The sequence below is a fragment of the Vulpes lagopus genome, chromosome 19, assembly GCF_018345385.1.
Source record: "Vulpes lagopus strain Blue_001 chromosome 19, ASM1834538v1, whole genome shotgun sequence".
Classification (NCBI taxonomy): Eukaryota; Metazoa; Chordata; class Mammalia; order Carnivora; family Canidae; genus Vulpes; species Vulpes lagopus.
The window spans coordinates 3556522-3580552 of NC_054842.1; the positions used below are offsets into that span (position 1 = coordinate 3556522).

General features: G+C 35.4%; 1 protein-coding gene across 33 annotated transcripts in view; it reads left to right on the plus strand.

Annotated features, from left to right (window-relative positions):
- CLASP2 (cytoplasmic linker associated protein 2) overlaps positions 1–24031 on the plus strand; it is a 176587-nt gene that overhangs the window by 33481 nt on the left and 119075 nt on the right. For 26 of the 33 annotated variants that reach the window (XM_041733812.1, XM_041733817.1, XM_041733813.1 and 23 more), the window contains exons 7-8: positions 506–576; positions 23064–23210. In XM_041733812.1, coding sequence (XP_041589746.1) covers positions 506–576; positions 23064–23210 — 218 coding nt within the window. Of the gene's footprint in view, positions 1–505; positions 577–5252; positions 5411–22481; positions 22678–23063; positions 23211–24031 lie in introns of those variants that run through there. The other 7 variants (XM_041733834.1, XM_041733837.1, XM_041733838.1 and 4 more) reach the window with 4 other exon arrangements.

The following is a 24031-nucleotide window of genomic DNA, read 5'->3' on the forward strand; positions in this document are numbered from 1 at the left end:
TTTTTGATGTGTTTGGAGAAATAATTTTATGAAATTATGAAACAATTTCATAATTTTATGAAACTGCACGTAGATAACTGCCTGTGTTTGGCTGCTTCTCTACTTAAGAGGGATGGGCTTTGTGTTTTCTCTTAATAAGTGAGGTAATTAAAAAGAGAATTGTATAAAACTAACTGAATCCCTGAACTTATTTTTCTCAGGGAAGTGATTAAGGAAATTGTTTCTATTTAAACTGTATATAAAGGGCGCCTGAGTGGCTCAGATGGTTGGGCATCTGCCTTCGGCTCAGGTCATAATCCCGAGGGTCCTGGGATCAAGCCCCACGTCAGACTCCCTACTCACGAGGGAGTCTGCTTCTCCCTGTCCGCCCCCCCATCCCCAACTTGTGCGCGCCCTCTCTCTGTCAAATAAATAAGATCTTAAAAAAACTTTAAGAAAAACTGTATAAAAACTAATGTGAAAAAAACAAACAAAACAAAAAAAAAAATGTGTTCTTTATTTCCAGATTAGAGATGATTTTTGCCAAATTTGATGAAGTGCAAAATTCAGGTGGCATGATTTTGAGTGTCTACAAAGGTAAGAATAATTATGTTATTTCAGTTCTCAAACATTTCTAAGATTGTTTAGCAAAGTTTTAGGTAGTAAAACATGTTTTCAAGTCAACTGTTATGTCACTGATTCAACAGATTTGATTTTGTGGCTTGAACTTTAGTTAGGATATAATAATAGAGTCTTTACATCCTGCTAATTATTACCTATTCTCTGACTCTTTTATAGTAACTGAAAATTTAATTTTGGATCAATTGTGTAAAATGATACGGTTCTTTTCCTAATTTTTGTAGCTTCTGGGTTGAAGATACGTTGACTCTCTTGCTTTCCATGTTCCATGCATAAAATGTTTTCATTCCAAAAGTAATTGTCTTAGTTGTTTTTAGTAAAAGTTTTGGGATTGATGGGCTTTATGACACCTATGTGTAGACTCTCAGTGATGATATTGGTGAAGAGACTTACATGTAGAAACTTCATCAGCATGATCTGATCATCTTTGGTTTCTCAACTGATATGAGACCAATTTAGAATACAAGGTTGTTTCGGGTTAGTATCTGGCACTTACTCAATTTGGTGGTTGCTCTTCTTTTTGTAAGGTTGCTAGATTATGTTTGGTTTTAGTGGGTGGCATTTACCACGACTTTTCATTTTTAGCCATATATGTGAAGAATATATTCTTTTTCCAAAAATAGTACAGGTGTTTTTTCCACCTAGGAAAGTAGGTTCCTATTAAAGAGAGTGGGAGAGAAGGCACCCGGGTTGTTCAGTCTCCTAAGCATCAGCCTCTTGATTTTGGCTCAGGTCATGATCTCAAAGCCCTAAACTCAATGAGAATCTTCTTCCCCTTCTCTCTCCCTTTGTTCCCCCCCACGCATGCTCAAGCTCTCTCTCGAATAAATAAATCTTTAAAAATAAATAGAGTGTGGTTACCTTAGTAATACACCTGATATTGGGGGGAAAATTGGTGTGTGAGTTGTGTAGTCAAATAATGGAAGAACTAGTTAATATAATTTAGTTCTTTTTTATTAAACCAAGACTGAGCCTTATTGTGTTTCAGGAAGGCAGATGGAATGACAGTTCAGTGTTAAAAAGCTTGTGTCTACCCTAATCTAAACTTAGTTCCAGAAGCGTAAACTGACTTCAGTGCAACAGTCCTCACCCTGACTGCCAGCTGTTTCTCACTCTTCTCTGAATAGAAGGTGTTCTGAGTACCTTATCCTAATTTTTCCAGCAGTTACCTCTATTTCCATAGAAACCAGAAACAGCAGGAAGATTAAATTTAATCTAAATTTCCTGGATTGAGATTACTGTGTTTTCATTCCATTTATAGTGCATTCTCATTTGTGTATTTGATTATGTGGCTACAACTCTAAGAAAAAAGTTAAAATGTGTATTATAAATTTAAGGTATTTATTACTTGGACATGGTTTATTTTGAAAGTGCTGTCTTTTTGTGAGGTTATTTCTGTTACCTTCAAAATAGAAGGTTTTACATTCCCTGTTCTCTTAGCTCCCATTTCTTTTTCTCGTTTCTCCATAAACAGGAGGTTTGGGGTCAGTATCTGGCATTTATTTCTCTTGGAAAGAGTCTTCAGAGACTTTATGTATTGGAGATTATGATCTGAATATTCTAACTGTGGTCAAATGTGAATGTTAAAGTTTAATAGTCATACAGTGGGATATAGAAATAGATCAGGGTGTTTTTGATGACAATACTATGCTGTCACTGAAAAATACTTTAATGGATTCATTAATAAGGGAAGAGAATAGAAAAGGGAAGCCTATTCATCATATTGGCAAGTCCCAGGGCCTAGGTCTCTCCTCTCCCTTGTCTGTATTCTTTCTCTGTAATGTAATCCGGCCCAAAGGCTTTAAATCATGACTACTTGCTGTTGACTCCTAAATGTGTGATTCTGGCCCTTATTTACCTCTCTTATGCTCTAGATTTAGTAGCTTGTGGCTCGATTACATTTCCTTTGGGGTGCTTAATAGGCATCTCAGGCTTAACTGTTGTCTCTTCCTTTTCCTCAAATCTGTTTTTCTCCCAGTTTACCATTTCAGCCAGTGCTGCCATCATCAGCTCAGGGTACAAACCTGAATTGATCTCCCCCTTGGTTTACCTTTGAAATCCTAATATATCCAAAATTTGTTCATTTTTTTTCCTGTGTCCACTGCTCACACACCACCCTAAGTCTTTAGCTTTTACCTGATTATTGCAATAGATTTCTATTCCATGTTTGCCTTCTAGAATCTATTTTCTACCCAGAAGTAAGAGTGATTTAAAATGTAAATTAGATCATGTTACATACAACAGTGAAGAAGACAAAATTTCTGCCTCAGGGAGCCTACATTCTAGGGAGGGAGATAGATTGTAAACAAGTAAGCAAATGAATATCCAGAATGATTACAGTTGGTAATGGAAAAAATACAACTACCGTTTGTTTAATGAATTTAATGAAACTAATTTAAATTATTCCTAAAATCCTTGCAGCTAAGTGAAAACAATTAAGTGAAAAAATTATTTACACTAACATTATGGTATGTGTCATCCTAACCCCAGACAATGAATAATTTTTGAATAATTTTTATAGGAGAGAAATCTATCAATTGAACACTGAAAACGAATTTTTGTAAGTAAAAATTTGAAGGTAAAAAGTTTGTACCCAAAGTAATACTCTTTTTTAAATTTCTCCACGATTTTTCCCTACAAAATTTTCAGCCCTTATTGGCTTATTGTAATTGTGCCCTCAACCTAAAACTTTAAAGTTATAGAACGGAAAAACATTACTGGGCAAAATAAAAGCTCACGATGAAAACTTGTGAAAATAGTTCATGCATATAACAGACTGAGAGCCTTTGAAGGTAGCACCTCTTCTCTATCACTTGGCGTACATGTGCAAAGCAAATTGTTAAGAGTTTACCCAAACATGGCATTCAGTTCAGATTTATTTCATATGATATTCTCTGTTTGGTAAATAAAAATTTTTAGCGTCTATGCCTAAAGCATCACACTTCTTACGATATATTGATTTAGAGTGGTTGGGGATGAAAAGATCATTTTAGTAAACACAGACAAAAACAAAAAAAACCCAGGGGATTTGTTATTAAGGTATAACTTTATAAGAGATATTTTTTTCTCTTTAGTGTACCTCTTATCCCCTTATGCATGTCCCGATACACAATTTTACATCTCATGCTTTTTGTCTCTGATTTCTTTCATAACTGCCATATCTATATTCTTTTGATTTAAGTTTTGGTTGAACTCTTTGACTTGATTCTCTAGAGAACTAGTTCAGCATACTCAAGACACAAAGTAAATTACATAATTAGAGATTTGAGCACATCATTTAGTTTAGGAAAGGGAGAAATGCACATTTTTTAATCTTGAGGGTTTTCTAAGCCTGACTTTAATTCTCATATTAAATTATTATATATTTAATAATATTAAATTATTAATAAGTAAAGTAATCTAGAGCAGAATCCCTGAGTACAGTGGAATTAGCTCTGCTGTTAGAAGATAACTGAGTTTAAAGTTAATCAGATCAAGGCTGGAAGGAGGCAGTACCAGCCCTGGAGGAAGGAAAAGACTGAGAGTTGCAGGCCCCCTGTGATTATGTCTGGGCCTGTTGTCATGGAGCTTTCTAGACCATCTCCTACACTAGCTGAGATGTAAACACCAACAGTGTTGGTGGCTGTGACTGTAAGTCTTTTTCTCTTTCACTGTGAAAAAACTATGCAAAATTCTCATTTGTCTCCTGTGCATAGGACCTAATGAAGTCTTGGAGTGAAATCATTGTAAAATGCTTCCCCACTTCTATATTTGAAACAGTTGCTAGAAAAAAAATTGCTCTAGAAGGCTGCAATAAAACAAAGCATAGAAATTAGGCTCTGAAATTACCCTGATACTTGGATTATAAGAGGCTAAATAAGGTAACTTGCAGTCTAGTTGTTTATATGCTTGTAGCATACACTTTAGTGAAAAGCAAAGCAGCCCTTTTCTTACATTGATTTTAAAACGTGTTTGTTTGTGACTATTAGCCCCAGGGCTTCCCGAAGCTTGACAATGTGCTGATGGTTGTGCAGCTTGGATGGAGGGTGCTCCGTGTCCTGCAGCTGCGCACTGGCTAGGTTCTGTCTCTACCAGAAGCAAGCTTTGTTCCGTGTGGCTCTGCTGTCCGCACACAGAGCAGCCTTTGATGGGCTGCCTTTGACGTGATTTGTTTACGGCAGCCAGAAATGCTTCCTGCATAATGAGAGCAGTTAATCATGGAAACTGGGCTATTCCTGTTTGTGCACTTCTAGCAATCTTCTGTTGTAAATATTAAAAGGTAATAACAAAAGCATGAAAACCTTTTTTAAAAGGCACAAATCAGTTAATCCATCAGATCATGTGATCGCTACTGATTACATGGATATCTTTAGGGAAGCAGAAAATGATTGCTGAACACATGCCTTGTGTTTTGATGATTGCATTAAAAGTCCCCTAGTGGAATGGCATTTATTGGCTCCTCGAGCTTTTCTTACATTAAATTTCAGGCAGCCAGTATAAGGAGAAGCACCGTAACCTGTGTATAACCACATATGTGTAGTTAAAGAATAATCTTGATCAGGCTCTGCTAGGTTCTGCTAAATAGACAAGGATTTTCAGCAAGACCCCAGACTTTTATTTTGAAGTGGAGTAGCAGCTGTTGGCTATTGCGGTGCAGAGCTGCAGCGCGGCCTGGGTCACACAGTGCTCTGGGTGTCTGCAGGCTGCAGGCCGAGCCCAGTGGCGCAGGCACCGAGCAGCATTTATTTGCTGTGCTGTTTGACCTCTCGGTTTGAGAAAGCTCCCTGGACCATCTGAATGGCTATGGGAGATGGTGAGTAAGATCTATTTTTCTTCTTGTGCTTGTGTTGTTATATACTTCCTTTTAAAGTGACGATCATTTGCTGTGTGAGAAATGTATTTACTTCCTAAAGACTGTGTGTGTGTGTGTGTGTGTGTGTATTTGTACAGTTGTGTGTGAATATATGCACATGTGTGCTTGCTTGCCATTTAGTATCCTTTTCTGCTTGATATGTCTGTATAGGATCTGGCAAATATGACAGTTTACCTTGCAACCCAAGCAAGCCCTCAGTCAGTGGTAGTCTATAGGAAGGGTTATTGGAAGAAACATGGAATATATGCAAAAGCTTTGAAGAGAGAATATGGAATATGGCTCTTAGACGAATGACAGCTTTTGCAGGAAGGTTTGGTTGGCTAGCTTATCATCTTTCCTGTTGTATATGACAACAAGTAGAATCTTGTATTAATAAAGTATTTAAGGAAGCAAAATGGCTTGCCATAGACACTATTTTAATTAACATGCTTGTGATTTGTCAGTGTCCCTAGTAAATAGTTCTCTAGAAAATATTTATTCTTTTACAAATCCTATATAGGGTATAATTTGATTAAAAATAGATTTTTCCAGTGTTTTATTATAATAATTTTAAAAATATTTCTACAGTGCATTATACTGTTCCAGAGTACTTTAGTATACTTAGTCTACATTAACTCCTCAGGTACAAATAATTCTATAAGTATATGGAATATTTTGGCATTTCCATTGCACAGATTGTGAAACTGAGGCTTGCTACTATGATAAGTCCTAGATCTAGGCACAGAGCAAACGAGAACCAAATCTAGAACCTTAAGTTGCATTCAGTATTGTCCTTCATAACCCCTAACTACCTGAGCATGATTTTTTTTTGTTATTAGAGCTTTTTAAAATATGCTTAGAAGTAAACTTTATAACATCATCAATGCCAGAGATATGTATGAAGGGAAATTTGAAGTTCCTCAAAAATATTCTGTGTATTTTCACTAGGTTCTTAAGGAAGACTGGTATGTATTTGGAAGTTTTAAATGTCACAGTTTTATCTTTCCTTATGACAATATGACTTTTCTCTCAGGAGTTTGTCTCCTTGGAACTATGAGGAATGGGATGCAAATGTAATGGGATGCAAAATGATGATATTGGTAAATAGTCATTTAAACTGTTAGGTATATTTTGATTTGATATTGTAATGGTTTATTCCAAGAATTTACGTAACTCTTTTAGATGTCCTTATGAAAATAATTTTAACTAATTTTTAAGGCAAAGTCCATCAAAATTAGCAATTTAAGTTCTCGTATATTTATGGGCATTGCCAAGTTTATATATTTATTTCTGTTTTAAACCTTAATTTACAGGTAACTCTAAATGTTAAATTTGATTTGGGCCATATCTAGATTTTGTTTCTTTCTTAAACATAAATCACATTAAACATTAAGTCAATGGCTATCAGTGTATTTTTGCTTAATTTTTCGTATTTCAAGCAATACATAAATACATTCAGACTATTTAGGAATGTACTCATTTAAAAAAATCAAAGCAACAGTCTTTTATAAAGTTCAGAGGGTAAACCTTTCTCATTCTATTCTTCAAAATGGGAATACTTTTATTGCATTTTATTGATAAGTATAGCAATACACCTTTATTTAAAAATGGGAGTACTTTTATTGCATTTTATTGATAAGTATAGCAATACACCTTTATTTAAAAATAGGAAATCAGGATGCTTGGGTGGCTCAGCAGTTGAGCATCTGCCTTCAGCTCAGGACATGATCCTGGGATCCTGGAATCGAGTCCTGCATCAAGCTCCCCACAGGGAGCCTGCTTCTTCCTCTGTCTATGTTTCTTCCTCTCTCTCTGTGTCTTCATGATTAAATAAATAAAATCTTTTAAAATATAAGTAAATAATAAAAACAGGAAATCTAGAGGGGTGCTTGGTTAGCTCACTTGGTAAAGCTTGAGACTCTTGATCTTGGGGTTGTGAGTTTGAGCCCCATGTTGAGCATAGAGTTTATTCTAAAAAAACAATTAAAAAGAAATTTATGAGAGAATGAGTTTGAGAGAGAGCGCACAAGCAGCGGGGACGAGTAGAAGGAGAAGCAGACTCCCTGCTGAGCAGGGAGCCTAATGTGGGACTCAGTCCCAGGACCCTGGGATCATGACTTAAAACAAAGGCAGATGCGGGGATCCCTGGGTGGCGCTGCGGTTTGGTGCCTGCCTTTGGCCCAGGGCGCGGTCCTGGAGACCCGGGATCGAATCCCACGTCGGGCTCCCGGCATGGAGCCTGCTTCTCCCTCTGCCTGTGTCTCTGCCTCTCTCTCTCTCTGAGTGACTATCATAAATAAAAACAAAAACAAAAACAAACAAACAAAAAAACAAAGGCAGATGCTTAACTGACTGAGCCACCCAGGTGCCCTAAAAAAATGAATTCAATTTAGTTTAAAAATAGAAATAGGAAATCTGAACAGTAAAGATAGTAAACATAGTAACATGTTACCTTGGGATTTGTAGTCTTTATCAGTTTTATATATACTCTTGTATATTAGTCTTTCTCACATATAATACACATATACTATGCTAATATCATGTGAACATGTGTAACAAATGGATGATGTTATTCCTAACCTGTGTTATTTCTTATTCTTTCATTTTGACTAACAGAAATATCTTCTTTTCAAAATTCAAACAATGCAGATAAAGTAAAATTCCCCTCAGAACCACCTCAAAGCCCAGGTATAAACAGAGGTGAACACTTTTATTATTGTGGTATCTGTTTTTGCATACCTTTTACTGTGCCTTACATGCATATTAAGTATCAAAATAAATGGTTTTGGTTTTTGTTTGCATAAATGATATTGTTCTGAAAGTATTTTTGCCATTTGCTATGTCTACTCAGTATGGCACAGAGTTTTTCTGTTTTTTTTTTAATGTTCCTCATGTGTAACTGTCTTTGAATTGTTACATAATATTCCATAGTATGAATGTATCATAACCATTTCTTTTATAGAATTTGAGGTTATTTAATCACATAAAATTTTTTAAATGATTCTGAAACACTTTTCTACAAATAATACGTGTGTATACACATATGTTTCTTAAAATACTTTAGAATTTCTGGATCTAAGTTTTTTTCATTTCAGATTGTGTTCATTGTAGCTAATTTCCTCAAAAAGAGACTTTACCCCTTATATTCCCACTACCAGTGCCTGCTATTCTGCATTCTTTTCAGTTCTCACTATTACTAATATTTTTTAAATTTACCTGTCAGACAGGTGAAAAATATCTCACCCTTTTAAAGACATTTCCACTGCCTGGTAAGGTTGATCATCTTCAAATGTTTGGTTATTTGTATTTCCTTTTCTATGAATTATGTTCTGGCATCCTTAGCCAACTTTTGTTGTTGTTGTTGTTGTTGTTATTTAACTTTCTTGTTATTTATTGATAGTTACTTTTTATATATTCTGGCTATTATCTATTGAATACATGTTATATAAGCTTAACTTCAAGATCATATGAAAGATTTTATTAGTTTTATTTCTAGGCAAACAGGTTTTTGAAACACTGTAATGGCTATCAAGTGAAGAGTTGCTGAGGGTGGCTCTCATGTGCCTTTCTGTTTAGTTTTATTTATCCTTACCCAAGAATATAAAACCAAGTAGTCAGCTGATTGCAAAGTAGCTCTGGGCAGTCAAATCAGATAGAGTTAAAAACCTGTAGGATTATTATGTGGCACTGAGCCCTGCAATCTGCCTCAAAAGCTCATGGGAGGAATTTGCCCTTTGGTGTTATTGCTGCAGAGTGGCTAGAAAGAAACAAGGTTTTGTTGCAAATAGATTGTTTCTACACTTACAACATTTCAATACACTCTGTTCTTTCAAACATGAATATTTTTAAAATTTTTATTTAAATTCAATTAATTAATATATAATGTATTATTGGTTTCAGAGGTAGAGGTCACTGATTCATCAGTCTTATATAACACCCAGTACTCATTACATCATGTGCCTTCCTTAATGTCCATCACCCAGTTACCGTGTCTCCCATCACCCTCCCCTCCAGCAACCCTCAGTTTGTTTCCTGTGGCTAAGAGTCTCTTATGGTTTGTCTCCCTCCCTGATTCTGTCTTATTTAATTTTTCCCTCTCTTTCCCTATGATCCTCTCTTTTATTTCTTAAATTCCACACGCGAGTGAGATCATATGATAATTGTCTTTCTCTGATTGATTTACTTTGCTTAGAATAATATCTTCTCGTTTCATCCACATCATTGCAAAGGGCAAGATTTCATTTTTTGATGGTTGAGTAGTATTCCATTGTGTGTGTGTGTGTGTGTGTGTGTACACACACATCATACATCATCTTTATCCATTCAGCTGTCAGTGGACATCATGGCTCTTTCCATAGTTTGATGTTGTGAACACTGGGGTGCAGATGGCCCCTTCAGCTCACTACATTTGTATCTTTGGGGTAAATACCTGGTAGTGCAATTGCTGGGTCTGCTGGGTCACAGGATAGCTCTATTCTCAACTCTTTGAGGAACCTCCATACTATTTTCCAGAGTGGCCACACCAGCTTGCATTTCCACCAGCAGTGTACGAGGGTTCCCCTTTCTCTGCATCCTCGCCAACATCTGTCATTTCCTGACTTGTTAATTTTAGCCATTCTGACAGGTGTGAGGTGGTATCTCATTGTGATTTTGATTTGTATATCCCTGATGCTGAGTGATATTGAGCATTTTTTCCCCCAAACATGAATCTTTTAAAAAAACATATAAGTGATTGTATAACCTTGACTTTCTAGAGGTAAGCCTTCTAGACCACCCCAAACTGACATGACTGCTGATTCGGTGGGAAAGGAACAATAGCAAGAAATTAGTGCTGAGTAAATATCTCATCTTCTATACCCTGGAATATTCTTTGTGCTATGCTAGAATTGGGTTAACACAAATCACTGAAAGAAAGCAGCCCTTTAATTTAGTAGCAAAAAGGCCAAACTTTTTCTCTAGAAACAGCGATAATGGGGAAAACAAGGAGTCTACAAGGAAAAAAAGTAAATAACAAGGAACAAAAGATTGGGCATTCAGCAATTTAGGCAGTAGAAAATCTTAGCCTTCTTGAAACAGAAGACCACCTTACCCATCTGGGTGCAAGGTCTTGGGGCACCAGTAACAGCATATCCTCCAAGATGATATTGCTGATGAACCTGATTCTTCAAGAAAAGGTTTACATCGTTTTTTTGGGTATGTGTAGAATGTATAGTTGATGTTCTTGACAGCTATTATGACCAACTATAGTTGTCATGAAAATTTACCCAAAATGACTTTTTGTGAAGGTTGTAAATAAACCTTATTGAGGCATCTGGGTGGCTCAGTTGGTTAAGCCTCTGCCTGTGGCTCAGGTCATGATCTTAGGGTTCTGGGATCAAGCCCCACATCATGGTTGTTGGGCTCCCTGCTCAGTAGGGAGTCTGTTTCTCCCTCTCTCGCTGCCCCCTCCCCCCTGCTTGTGCTCTTACTCTCTCTGTCTTTCTCAAATGAATAAATTTAAAAATCTTAAAAAAAAATAAACCTTATTATGAATGTCATTTATTATTTACTTTGATATTATGGGTATCATGAAATATGTTGTTTTAAATTTTATTAATACCAAGTAAGAAATTGTCTCTGCCCCTTAATTTCATTGAACTATCAGAGGTCTTAAATTTTTAATGGGTTCCTTTAAAGAAAAGAATAAAAGTTTTCAAGCAGGTTTTTAACTAGTGAGTTAATACCTACCTAGAAAGCTAAGTAAGAGACATTATGAAATTTCTTGGTCTATTTTAAACTTTATATGAGATGGACCTTATTTTTTAAATAAAATTATTAACAATTTAAGATTAATTGTGATCCTCAAAATGCAGCATCTTTGTGAGAATATTAAAATTTAGCCGTTGTTTTGAAGCACTTGGATTTTTAATTTCTAGTCATTTCACTAGGATTTTTTGTTTTAGTTTAAGTTGAATACATTGTAAATGTTTACTGTTTGATTATTTTACTTCTTAAAGCTGGTGATTTTCTTTGGCTCTGAGAAATCTTCTTTTATTTTTTTGATAAATTTCTCCCCTTCCTTAGCTTTAGTCTCTCCTTACAAAATTGTTACCAGTCATGTTGAACCTCCTGTGTTGATTCACTGTCCATTATGTTTTGTCTCTTAACTTTTATGTCTTTCTCTTTTCCCTTGTATTCTAGGGGTTCTCCTTAACTTTCTCATCCAATCCTTTTATTAAATTTTAATTTTGGCAAATAAAAGTTTATGCGATTACAAGAACTTTTTTCCCCTTTTCTGGAGGTTCTATTTTACAGAATTGTGTGTGTGTGTGGGTGCACACACATGCACATACGTAAGCATGCACACGCATACTTGTGTATAAAGTATTGAGCTTTCTGAGTTGGGAATTGGAAGACCTTAATGATGAAATCATTTCATAGGGACTTTCAGTGGTTCCTTGCAAATCATTCCTGTCCTTGGTAGCTTAGAGAGTATCACTTCTCTGTCCTACAAGGTAGACCAATTCTCACTGCTGTTTCAGTCTGCTTTTAAGAATTCTGAGTTGCAACTAAGGAGTGGTTTTATTTTTCAAAAGCTTTTCATCCTTTTAATTTGCATTTTACGAGAACTTGTTGCTACTATTTGTTTGCATGCTGATTTCATATACTTTGCCCTGCCTCATTTCTGTGGTCTTAATATATTTCTAATAATTTTATTGGGGTTCCATTACAGGGTTTTAAGCAAGAGAGCAAAGCGATTCAAATTGTCATAGTTCTTTTAAGGAAGAATTTCAAACATACCCGGAAATAGAGAATGTTGTGACAAACCTCCATTACTACCCACTATACAGCTTCAAGAAATTATCAATACGTAACCAATCTTTATTCATCTCTATCCCTACCCATCTTTCCTTAGCTTTACCTGTCCTGCTGGATTGGCGTATCTGTGTGTGGACACATATGTATGTACACTCACACACGTAAAGTAAAACATCTTTTTAAAAGACAATTAGAGGTTTTGTTTGTTAGTTACCAGGAAATCTTTTATTGACAACCAGTTTTCATATCTAAAAAATTAACCCTTAGTATCAAATATTCAGTGTTCAGATTTACTCAGTTGTGTCCTAAATATGTTTTTACAATCGAATTTTAATTCAAACAAGGTTGACCATTCTAATTGGCTGATAAATCACTTAATGCTCTATTCATCTTTAGCAGATGTCTCTCTTTTTTTCCTCTTGCCACTTATTTGTTGTAAAAATATATCAGGTAAAGTTTTACCACATACTAGATTTTGATGATTACATTGCCATGGTGGTTTTATGTTTTTGTTTTTTAAGGTTTTTATATCCCCTTTATTTCCTGAAAATTGAAAATTCTCCTAATGGCTTGATCAGAATCAGGCCTGATTTTTTTGTTTTTGTTTCTTGGGCAGTTTTTGGCACACATTTTTTATAGATGGTGTTATGTATTTTTATCAGAAGCCATACAGTGCCTGATGGTCTTTTTTTGTATATTAGTATTGAACAATGGGTTCAGGTGTTGTCAACTTGATCTATTATTTATAAAGTTCCCCATCAGCCTTTAATTTTTCAGTTTCAGCAGCCACCGGTCCAAATTACATTTTTAGGTGATCTCTTTGCCTACTCTGTGGTTTGAAAGTTCAAGAATGAAGCAGGGAGACCAGTTAAGTTGTAGCAGTACAAGCAGAGAAGATACTGGTCTGGTCTTAGATTAGGAATGGCACCAGAAATAAAAATAAATTAGGTGGATTTGAAATATAACTTGGAGTTATATACAACAAGAATTATTAATAATCAATGTGGGGCAGAGAACTTGGAATGGGGCTCCTACATCGTGGGCTTGAATAGCTAAATAGATGGTGATGTCATTTACTGTGATAGAGGTAGACTTGGGGAGAACAGAGAACATGTTTGGAGATGGTATTGGTGTTAGGTTACGTATGTCAGATTAGAGATGCCTTCAAGATATCAAAGGGGAGAGATATTTAGCAGGGCAGTTGAATACTTAGGTCTGGAATTTAGAGATGGTATAGGCTAGAGACAAACATTTGAGAGTTGTGAGCATATAGATGTTTTTTAAACTATTGAGAATAGTTGAAGGCATTTAGAAAGTGTGTAGTCTGGAGGGAAGGAAGATATTCAACATTTAATGATTGGATAAAGGAGGAAGAGACTGAGCTAGAGGGACCTTTGAAGTCAGAGGAAAGCCAAGGAGAGTATTCTATTGTAAAAGCAGAGTGAGGAGTGCAGGCAATTAAAACTGACTTTTCTGAGATACCTATGGTACCATAGCTTATAGAAATTATTGTTTCCTAATCTCAGTTACTAATTGACCTGTTACATACGATCATGGTCATTGTTAGATATGTAAGAGAGTAAAAGCATTCAGGAATCCAAAGTCCTCTTACTCAATGTTTTAATTAGAATAAGGAAGGATATAGCTTCAAGAGGAAAGAGGAACTTTGGTATAAGAAGCTACTTAATATGAAACAGTATATTTGTGCATGAAATTTGATGGTGTTGTGGGTTGTTCTTTCTTAACTAGTTGGTTTACTGAAGAAAAGCCACCCAAAATGAATTTTTTTAATGAGATATGATATAAAGTTTTGACTTTATCTTTTTTTAAAGAGTTTATTTATTTATTCATGAGAGACACACACACAGAGGCAAAGACATAGGCAGAGGGAGAAGCAGGCTCCCCACAGGAGCCTGATGTGGAACTCGATCCCCTAACTGGGATCACGCCCTGAGCTAAAGGCAGAGGCTCAACCGCTGAGCCACCCAGGCGTCCCTGGCTTTATCTTTTGATTGGCATGTAAAAATGGAGCAGTTTTTTTATTCTTTATGTGAATTCAGATACAGAAATTTCAGGTTTTGGAACACATACACCCATAAGAATGAAGTGGAAAGTTTGAATAGCGATTTGAATATATTGCTTTCCTTTGAAGGGAAAAAGAAAAAACGGAAGGGATTTGATTATGGCAATATAAATTTACAGTTTCCTACCTGAAACCTTGGGGACCAGCTTGGGAATTCTATGTTTTAGAATTCTGAATAGGTCAGAATTTAGAAAAGTAGTGCTCATAAACCATATATGATACAACTCCAGCTGGGTCTGAGGTCGTACCTTGTAATCAAGCACATTAATATTTTTATAGTTAAATATATGCAGATTCACAATGAGTGAAATAAAGACAATAAATAGCTTCATGTCAGTTCACATATTTTGCCATAAGCTAAGTTCAGATCAATTTAGATTTTGCTACCAAATGAATTTAAAAAGATGAAACAATTTAAAGAAGACAACACCTGTTCTTCTCAAACTATTCCAAAGTATAGAAGTGGAAGGAAAGCTTCCAAATCTATTCTATGAAGCCAGCTTTACTCTGATACCAAAACCAGATAAAGACACTAAAAAAGAGAACTACAGGCCAGTATCTCTAATGAACGTAGATGCAGAAATCCTCAACAAAATTTTAGTAAATCAAATCCATCAATATTAAAAATCATTTAGCATGATCAGATGGGATTTATTCCTAAGATGTAAGGCTTGTTCAATATTTACAAATCAGTCAACATGATACATTACATCAACAAAAGAGGTTAAAAACCATAAGATCATTTCAGTAGACAACAGAAAAAGCATTTGACCAGGTACAACATCCATTTTTGGTAAAAACTCCCTAACAGAGATTTGGAGGGAATATATACCTCAATATAATAAAAGCCATATATGAAAAATCCACAGCTAACATCGTACTCAGTGTTGAAAAACTGAAAACTTTTCCTTTAAGATCCAGAATAAGAAAAGAATGTCCTATCTCACCACTTTTATTCAATATAGTATTGGAAGTCCAAGGAAAAGAAATAAGAGGCATCTAAACTATAAGAAAAAATAAAACTTTCACTATTTGAAGATGATACATTATATATGGAAAACCCGAAAGATTCTATCGTAACATTGCTAAATAAAACTGGTAAAGAAATTCAGTCAAGTCAAAGGATACCAGATTAATGTACAGAAATCTGTTGCATTTCTATACATTAATGATGCAGCAGAAAGTAATTCAGAACAGTCCCTTGTACAGTTACACCAAAAATAATAAAATACCTAGTATTAAACTTAACCAAGGTAGAAGACTGGTACTCTGAAAAACTATAAAACGTTGATGAAAGAAATTGAAGATGACACAAAACAAATGGAAAGATATTCTGTGCTCAGTGATTGGAAAAACAAATACTGTTAAAATGTTTATATTAGCAATCTACACATTTAATGCAATCTCTCTCAAAATACCAATAGCATTTTTCACAGAGCTAGAGCAAACAGTTCTGAAATTTGTGTGGAACCACAGAATTCTCCAAAGAGCCAAAGCAGTCTTGAAAAAGAAGACTAAAATTGCAGGTATCACAGTCTAGATTTCAGGATACACTACAAAGCTGTAGTGATTGGGGCAGCTGGGTGGCTCAGTGGTTGAGCGTCTGCCTTTGGCTCAGATTGTGGTCCTGGGGTCCTGGGATTCAGTCTTGCATGAGGCTCCCCACCCTACTTTTCCCTCTGCCTGTGTCTCTGCCTCTCTCTATCTCTGTCTCTCATGAATAGATAAATGTTTATTTTATTTTATTTTTTTTGATAAATCTTTAAACAACAAAAAAGCTGTAGTGATTAAAATAGTATGGTACTGGCACAAAAATAGACACACAGTGGAACAGAATAGAAACCTCGGAAATCCATGATTATAATCAATCTTTGACAAAGGAGGCAAGTATATGCATTGGGGAAAGACAGTCTCCTCAACAAATGATTTTGGGATAACTGGACAGCTACATGCGAAAGAATGAAACTAGATTACTTTCTTATACCATACACAAAAATACACTAAAATGGAATAAGGACCTAAATGTGAGACTTGAAACCATAAAAATCCTAGAAGAATCAACAAAACTAAAAGACGGTTTATGGAATGGGCGAGGATATTTGCAAATGTCATCCAATAAAGGGTTAGCATCCGGAATATATAAAGACTACTCAGCCATAAAAAGGAATAAACTCCCTATTTGCAACAACATGATGGATCTGGAGTGTATAATGCTGAGTGAAATAAGTCAGTCAGAGAAAGACAAATATATGATTTCACTCCAATGTGGAATTTAAGAAATAACACAAAGGAACAAAGAAAAAGACAAACCAAGAAACAGACTCTTAACTATGGAAACAAACTGATGGTTACCAGGGGGAAGATAGCGGGGGGGGGGGGGGGGAGGGTGGGAGGGGGATTGGGTGAACTAGGTGAAGGGGATTAAAAGTACATGTATCATGATGAGTACTGAATAATGTATAGAATTGTTCAGTCACTATATTATACACCTGAATCTAGTTTAACACTGGGTGTTAACTACACTGGAGTTAAAAAAAAAAAAAAAAAAAAGACAAAACACGCTAAAGCTGGACTCTTAGAATTTACTGACTTTCAGTCATTGCAGATAAGGGATTGTAGGTCTATCATCTTTCAGTGCTTGCTGAGAACAGTGTCCTGTTATTACAAGAAGGCAAGAAAGGGTAGAGCCTTATTCTAGTTGGGCTTCTTTTTATTTCTTTCCATTTGTCCTCACCCCTACTACCCTTATCCCCTTCCTTCTCCTGCTCCTTTCTTCCTTACTCCTTCATTTCCTCCTTTATTTCCATCATGTTCCTTATTCTGTTGCCATTTCTTCTTCCTCCCCGACTGTTATCTCCATCTTTTTCTTCTATTCTTATCAGCTACTCTTCTTTCTCTCTCCTCCTTTTCCATTCCCATCACACACATAACCACTGTAGCCTGCTAGTTTATTAGTTTTTATCCTCTGGTACTTTTTAATAAATTCATCTTGTTCATTTTCTGCACCAAACCATAGTAATTTTTTTAAAAACATTGGAGTATCAACATAATCATGCCTTCTGTATTTAATCCTTTTTTATTCAGTAAATATTAAAGTACCTACCATATGTATCCCAGGTGATTTTTTTTTTCTGATTTATCTTCCAGTTCACTTGAGCTGTATATAATCTATCATGCTTGCCCACTGAATTTAAATTTCAGGTATTATATATTTATTTCTAGAAGGTCTGTTTGGTGGTTTTTAAAAATCTGTCACTTCTTTTTTTTCTTTTTTTTTTTTTTAAATCTGTCACTTCTTAAGGCACCTGGTTGACTTCAGTCGGTTGAGTATCTGACTCTTGGTTTTGGCCCTGATCATGCATGATCTCAGTGTCCTGGAATTGAGCCCTGCATTGCAGGCTTCATGCTCAGCAGGGAGTTTGCTTGAGGATTCTCTCTCCCTGTGCCCCTCTCCTCACTCACACCATGCACACTCTCGTACTCTCTTCCACTCTCTTTCAATAAATCTTTTTAAAAAATATCTGTCACTTTTTAAATGATTTGATCCTTGAAATTATTTTCAAGCTTGCCTAGTAAAGCTTTTATAGTCTGCCTTTTTTTTTTTTTTTTTTAAGATTTTTGTGCTCTAAGAAAGAGCACAAGCAGGGGGAGCAGCAGAGAAAGATGGAGAAGCAGACTCCCCACTGAGCAGGGAGCTGGATGTCCAGGGTTTAATCCCAGGACACTGGGATCATGACCTGAGCCAAAGGCAGATGTTTGACTGAACCACCCAGGCACCCCTATAATCTGTGCTTGATAATTCTAGGATTTTTAGTGGATCTGTTCCTCTTATCTATTTCTTTATTCTTGCTCATGGTTTGTTGTTTTCTGTCATGCCAAGTGACCCTTCAAAAATTATTTGTGCATATAATATGAGGCCTGAGACTTTATTCCAGGAAGATTTTTCATTTGCCTTAGCTGTTTCTTGGGAGTAGGTGCACTACCAGTGTGAGCCTACTAAGTTCCTAGGGCTTAAGTCTTCTTGACTGTCCAAGCAGTTGACCTTAATGACGTACTCCTTTTGATTTAGTTCTCTGTTGTTCTCTTTTGGGAAAAATTGGAAAAGAATAAAAAGTTTAAGAAGATAAGAGCTTACTTAAGGTTCACTTCAACCTTAAGAGTATAGTTGTTTGGTATACCAGCTTTTGGTGGGAGGAGTCTCCTATTAGACTCTGTATCTTTTTTATGTAGGTTCCAAATCCTGTTCCCTTTGTTCCACAAAGCCTTCAGAACAGAAATTCATATGTACTGACTCTGTCCCCTATTTCTTACTATTTTATCAGGTACTTAATTGTTTTAAGGAAGATTTTTAAAAAAAAAATATCTATTCTATTCAATATTTATAGTTGTTTGCCTTTGGAGTTTTGTTTCAATAACCTGGAGACCGAAGGTTTCCCTACTACAAAATGGGTCCTTCTAATCATTGTTCACATGTCAGAGTTATGGCAGTGGACAAAATAGACAAAACTTCTTACTCTAATAGATAATACATTTTAGTGGGAAGAGTCAGATAATAAAGTACAATATATAGATGGTAAGTGCTAAAGAGAGAAATGAAGCAGAAAGGTAGGGATAGATCAGTAGTGTTAGGATGTTGGAAAATTTATGATTTTAGTATCTGGAAACGACCTCAATGAGGAAGTGATAGAAGAATAAAGATCTGAAGTTGGTGAGTAAACAGACTGGCTATGGAGGGGAAGAGCTTCTAGGCAAAGGGAACAAGTACAGAGTCCCTTGTAGGAGTCAAGGAAACTGGTGGGGCTGGATTGGAGCAAAAGCTGGAAGCAGCAAGTCGAATCACATACCTGGTATCTAAGATCTTGAAGATCTTGGAGTACTGGTACCTTTTTTTGAAGTCATAAGAGCATTTTGAGCAATGGTGTGATGTGCCTTTGTTCAACTCAGGACGTTATGTTGAAAACAAGCTCAAAAGGAGCAAAGGTAGAAAGAATGGCTAACTATGATACTTATCCTGGGAATCTTATCTAGGCAGTGGGGTTATAGGGTAAACAACACATTTCTGTTCCCTTTCAGTCCAACTTCTGGTTTACTCTTATTATTTCAGGAAATGATAGGTACTAGGGAGAAATATAACTGATTTGGTCTGAATATTTTATAGTTAAGAAAATATTTTTAAGCCTAGAATATTTATAATCTCTATAAATTACGAAACATTTTTGAGGACTTGTGATGATGAATTCATTTTTATGAATTCTTTTAGCTTATAGTCAAGAAAAGATGGAACGTTATTAGAAGTGATAAAAATTTTCTGCTTCTGTAGATATGTTCTTTCTTGCTTTATGTTTTTGAAGCTGTGTTACTGGATACATAAAAAGTCAGGGTTTTGATTTTTTTCCCCATTGGATTGACACCCCCCCTCCCTTTAGGATTATTAAGTCTGTCTCTAGTAATACTTCTTCAAACTGCTTTGTTTGAAATTAGAATAGCTACATCAAGTTTCTATTGATTATTGGTATTTGCCATAGTCCATCATTTTACCTTTAACTATTTTTTAAAAAAGATTTTATTTATTCATGAGAAACACAAAGAGAGAGAGGGGCAGAGACATAGGCAGAGGGAACAGCAGCCTCCCAACAGGGAGCCCGATGAGGGACTCGATCACAGAACCCGAGATCACATCCTGAGCCAAAGGCAGATGCTCAACCGCTGAGCCACCCAGGCATCCCTTTACATTTAACTTCTTTGTGACTTCATAAAGTATACCTTTTTTAAAAATTCAATATTGGTCTTTACTTGGAATGTTTAGTTCCTTTACTTTTCAGGTAATTATTGATATATTTGGCTTCATTTTTGTCCCTTTGTCTTCTATTTCTATTTCATCCACTTGTTTCTATCCTTCTTTTTATCCACTTCCTACTTCTTTTCAGTTAATTAGATTTAAAATTTTTTCTTCTATTAGTTTATTTATGTATACAGTTACTCTTATATTAGTGCTTACTGTAGAGCAGGGATTGGCAAACTGTTGCTTACGGGCTAAATCCAGTACCCTCCTATTGTACATAAAATTTTGTTGAAACAGCCACACCCATTTGTTTACATATCACCTATCACTGCTTTGGCACTACAATAGCATAATTGAGTAGCTGTACAGAGAGATTACATGTATGGTTTACAAAGCCTAAAATATTTACTATATGACCCTTTAAAAAAGAAAATTTGCCAGTACCTGCTGTAGAGCAGTGGTTCTTAAACTTGACCATGCATCAGCATCACTAGGAGAGTTTTAGTACATAGAATGCTGGGCTCCCATCTCCAGAGTTCCTGATCATTAGATTTCTGTTGGGGCCAGAGAATTTGCATTTTTAAGAAACTGCCAGGTGATGCTCAGCTGTTGGTCCAGTACAGCTATCCTGGAGGTTACAATATGTATATCTGACTTACTCAATAAAAAATAATGTGTTTATTACTTCCACAATAATCCTTAAAATTCTTAGAACCTTTTAACTGTGTTTCCTTACCTCTTAGGAGCACTATTATATTAATTTCAAACTGGCAACAACTCAAAGGTCGATCAACAGAATGGGTATTACTAAATTGTAGTACACTAGAAAACTATAAGCAATGAAATTGAATCTTCCAAACATCATATTGAGTGAAAAGAAGCCAAATACCAGAGTAGATATTAAATGATTTCTTTTATGTAAGGCTCAAGAATGTGCAAAGCCAACAATGGAATTAGAAGTCAAGACTAGTTAGTTAGCTTTGGTAGGAAATAATGACTTTGAGGATGTCAGTAAGATCAGCAATAGGATGCTGATAATGATCTCTTGGTCTGGAGACTGGTTACACTGGCATGTTTGTTTTGTGAAAATTCATTGAGCTGAATAATTACGATTTATATACTTTTGTCTACCGTATTTTGATAAAAAGTTAAAACTTAATTTCTTAGTAGTTTGAGAATGTTAAGAGTTAATTTTTTTTAAGTGGTAGAGACATTTATTCTTCATGTGTATGTAGGAACAGAACACTGTTTCCATGGAAACTTCTGGCTACTCGGTGTTTCAGTACCTACCTTTCTGTAGATTTGTGTATTTACTCCGTCTCTCTTAGCAATATATTTTTTTACATGATAGTGGCAAAAAAAAGTTTATTTGGGAATATTAGTGTTTTTAACAAAGCAGTCTATATAGAGCATAGGTTTTTAACTGATCCTGACTGACTCCCTAATAGTATTATACTAAAAAAAGGGTAAAAAAAAAAAAAAAAAAAGTCTTGAAGATCCTTTTTTTTTTTTTTTCTTATAAATCGTGCTATTTAAGAGGAAAAAAACAACAACACTGAAATGGAATGTGGCTCTATATGGGCGTGTGTCTATTTTGGTTTTCTTTTTCCCAAATAAAAGTCTTATCACTTGTTTGGTAAATTTTCTTTAAAAATATTTATTAGTTGGACTTGAAGTTTCCCTTTGTAGTAATGATTTCATTCTAGTTGATTTGGGTATTTGCATAGGTAAGGAGGAGCGACTTGAAAGGAAAAGATTCTGACATACTGATCTGAAGCCTGTGGTAAATCTGCTTCTCTGCCTCGCCCATCTTGTTTGTCATGGTTGGTTTGTGCAGGGTCCTAGAGAAAACCATCTTCTCAGACGAGTAAATGCATATTGCTTGTGATTTTTTTGTGGGAGATGAGGGAGTACCATTTTATACAAGATGATACTAATGTGGTCATTAATAAATATTCTAAAAGGAGCTTTGGATAGGATATTTTAGAATCATTTATGAAAACAAATTGGTTTGGTTTCTGTGGCCTAAATAAACAGCGAATTGTAAGATTACAGAGTTAATTATACACAGTAATGAGCACTCTGATATTCCATGTTTTACTGATGCAATAAAATGCACCCCGGCATAATGATTATTGCATAAAACCTTATTTTATATTCGTATTAACTTTCATGTGAATTAAATAGGAGAAAACAAATTTAGGTTTATAAACCTTTGTATTGAAAGCCTTTGAAATTTAGGCAAAGAATAATTGCAGCTGCATAGATAATTTTTTAAATACATGGAGAATTTTTACCTTTCATCTGGCAGTAGCTGCCATAAGATGATGTCACCTTGTAGCTGATTGGCTGTTACAGCACCTAGGGCAGGGAAGAGAAAGAAAAATGCCGGCACAAACCTCAGTGGTGGTTCTGTGGTTGTTTCTGTCTATTTTTGATAGAATCTTTGATTAGTACTGAACCTACTGTATTTGGCCATGTGAACCATTGGGAGCATCCTAGGGTGAGGGAAATTAAGAGCTTTCAGAGGAATGAGGCGACTGATTTGCAAACGGATCTGTGATTGTAAGTTGCAGGATCTGGGTGGAAGGAATAAGGCAGGGTGTGCTGGAAGATATACTATGGGAGGAGCTGGCAGAAAATGCTTACATGAGTAGCAAAAAAAAAAAAAGAAAAATGCTTTTTACTATCCTTAGAGTTAATATATTTGGTTTTATGTTTTGACTTAATATATAGGCAAGAAATACAATATTGCAATCAAATTTTACATAATACTGGGTTATTATATATGGTGTTAGCCAATATATAATATTCAAAGGAGCTTTATTTTTATATCTTATATCTTACAAAGTAATGGTTTTATATACAGCTTTATTTGGTTTTTGAGTCTTATGGAAAATGGAGCAAAGCTTAGTTCTCTTAAAATACATTTTTTTTAATGCTTTGTGCAGATAAAAGCTTTGATGATGAAGAATCAGTGGATGGAAATAGGCCATCATCAGCTGCTTCAGCCTTCAAGGTTCCTGCACCTAAAACATCCGGAAATCCTGTCAACAGTGCAAGGAAGCCTGGTTCAGCAGGTGGCCCGAAGGTTGGAGGTAATGTAAATCCATTTCAAATCTGATGTGCATGCCTCATGCCCTTGATATGGACATAATACTTAGAACTTCAGTAGAATATGTTTATTCATGGCTGCAGCATGATTGCAGATCTGGAGAGTCTATTGCAACACACAGAAAAATATGCTGCCTTTTCCAAAATGTTTTTAAAATATTGTATATTGCTGTTTCCTGTGGATTAATGTAGTCGAGAGTATTCATTTTTCAGATGTCATTTTAAAGGGAGACCTTTCAGGGAGTTTTGGGATTTGGGTTTTTCTGTTTTTAAGGAGAAAGCAGGTTTTTCAGAATTTGGCTGTTAATTTTCGGGTGCTATAGTTGCTAAAGAAATACTGATTTATGTAACATTTCTATAAATTCACCTAGTAGTGAGTATTAAATACTTCAATGTTGAAAAAATGGTTGAAGATACTGGGTATTGAATCGTTTGTCACAATGGGAAATGGGTGGTGGTCAAGTGAAATTGCCTTAAAAATGGTTTCTGAATTAGATAATAATAAACAGGAAAAAACAGTTTTTATGAAGTTATACAACACATAGTTGTTTTTTGATCATATTAGAACTTCTAGCATATTTATCTTTTTAAAAATTTTTATGGGTATTTTTTCATATTCTAATAAAACCATGAGTACTTTTCAGGTGCCAGTTTCTGCCAGGTCTTTCTGATAAAATGAATCCTATTAGAATAAGCAAATATTTAATGCTAAAAGGACATTAGCTTCTTTCTTTCTTTCTTTCTTTCTTTCTTTCTTTCTTTCTTTCTTTCTTTCTTTCTGGTTTTCATTTGGGAAAACAGATTT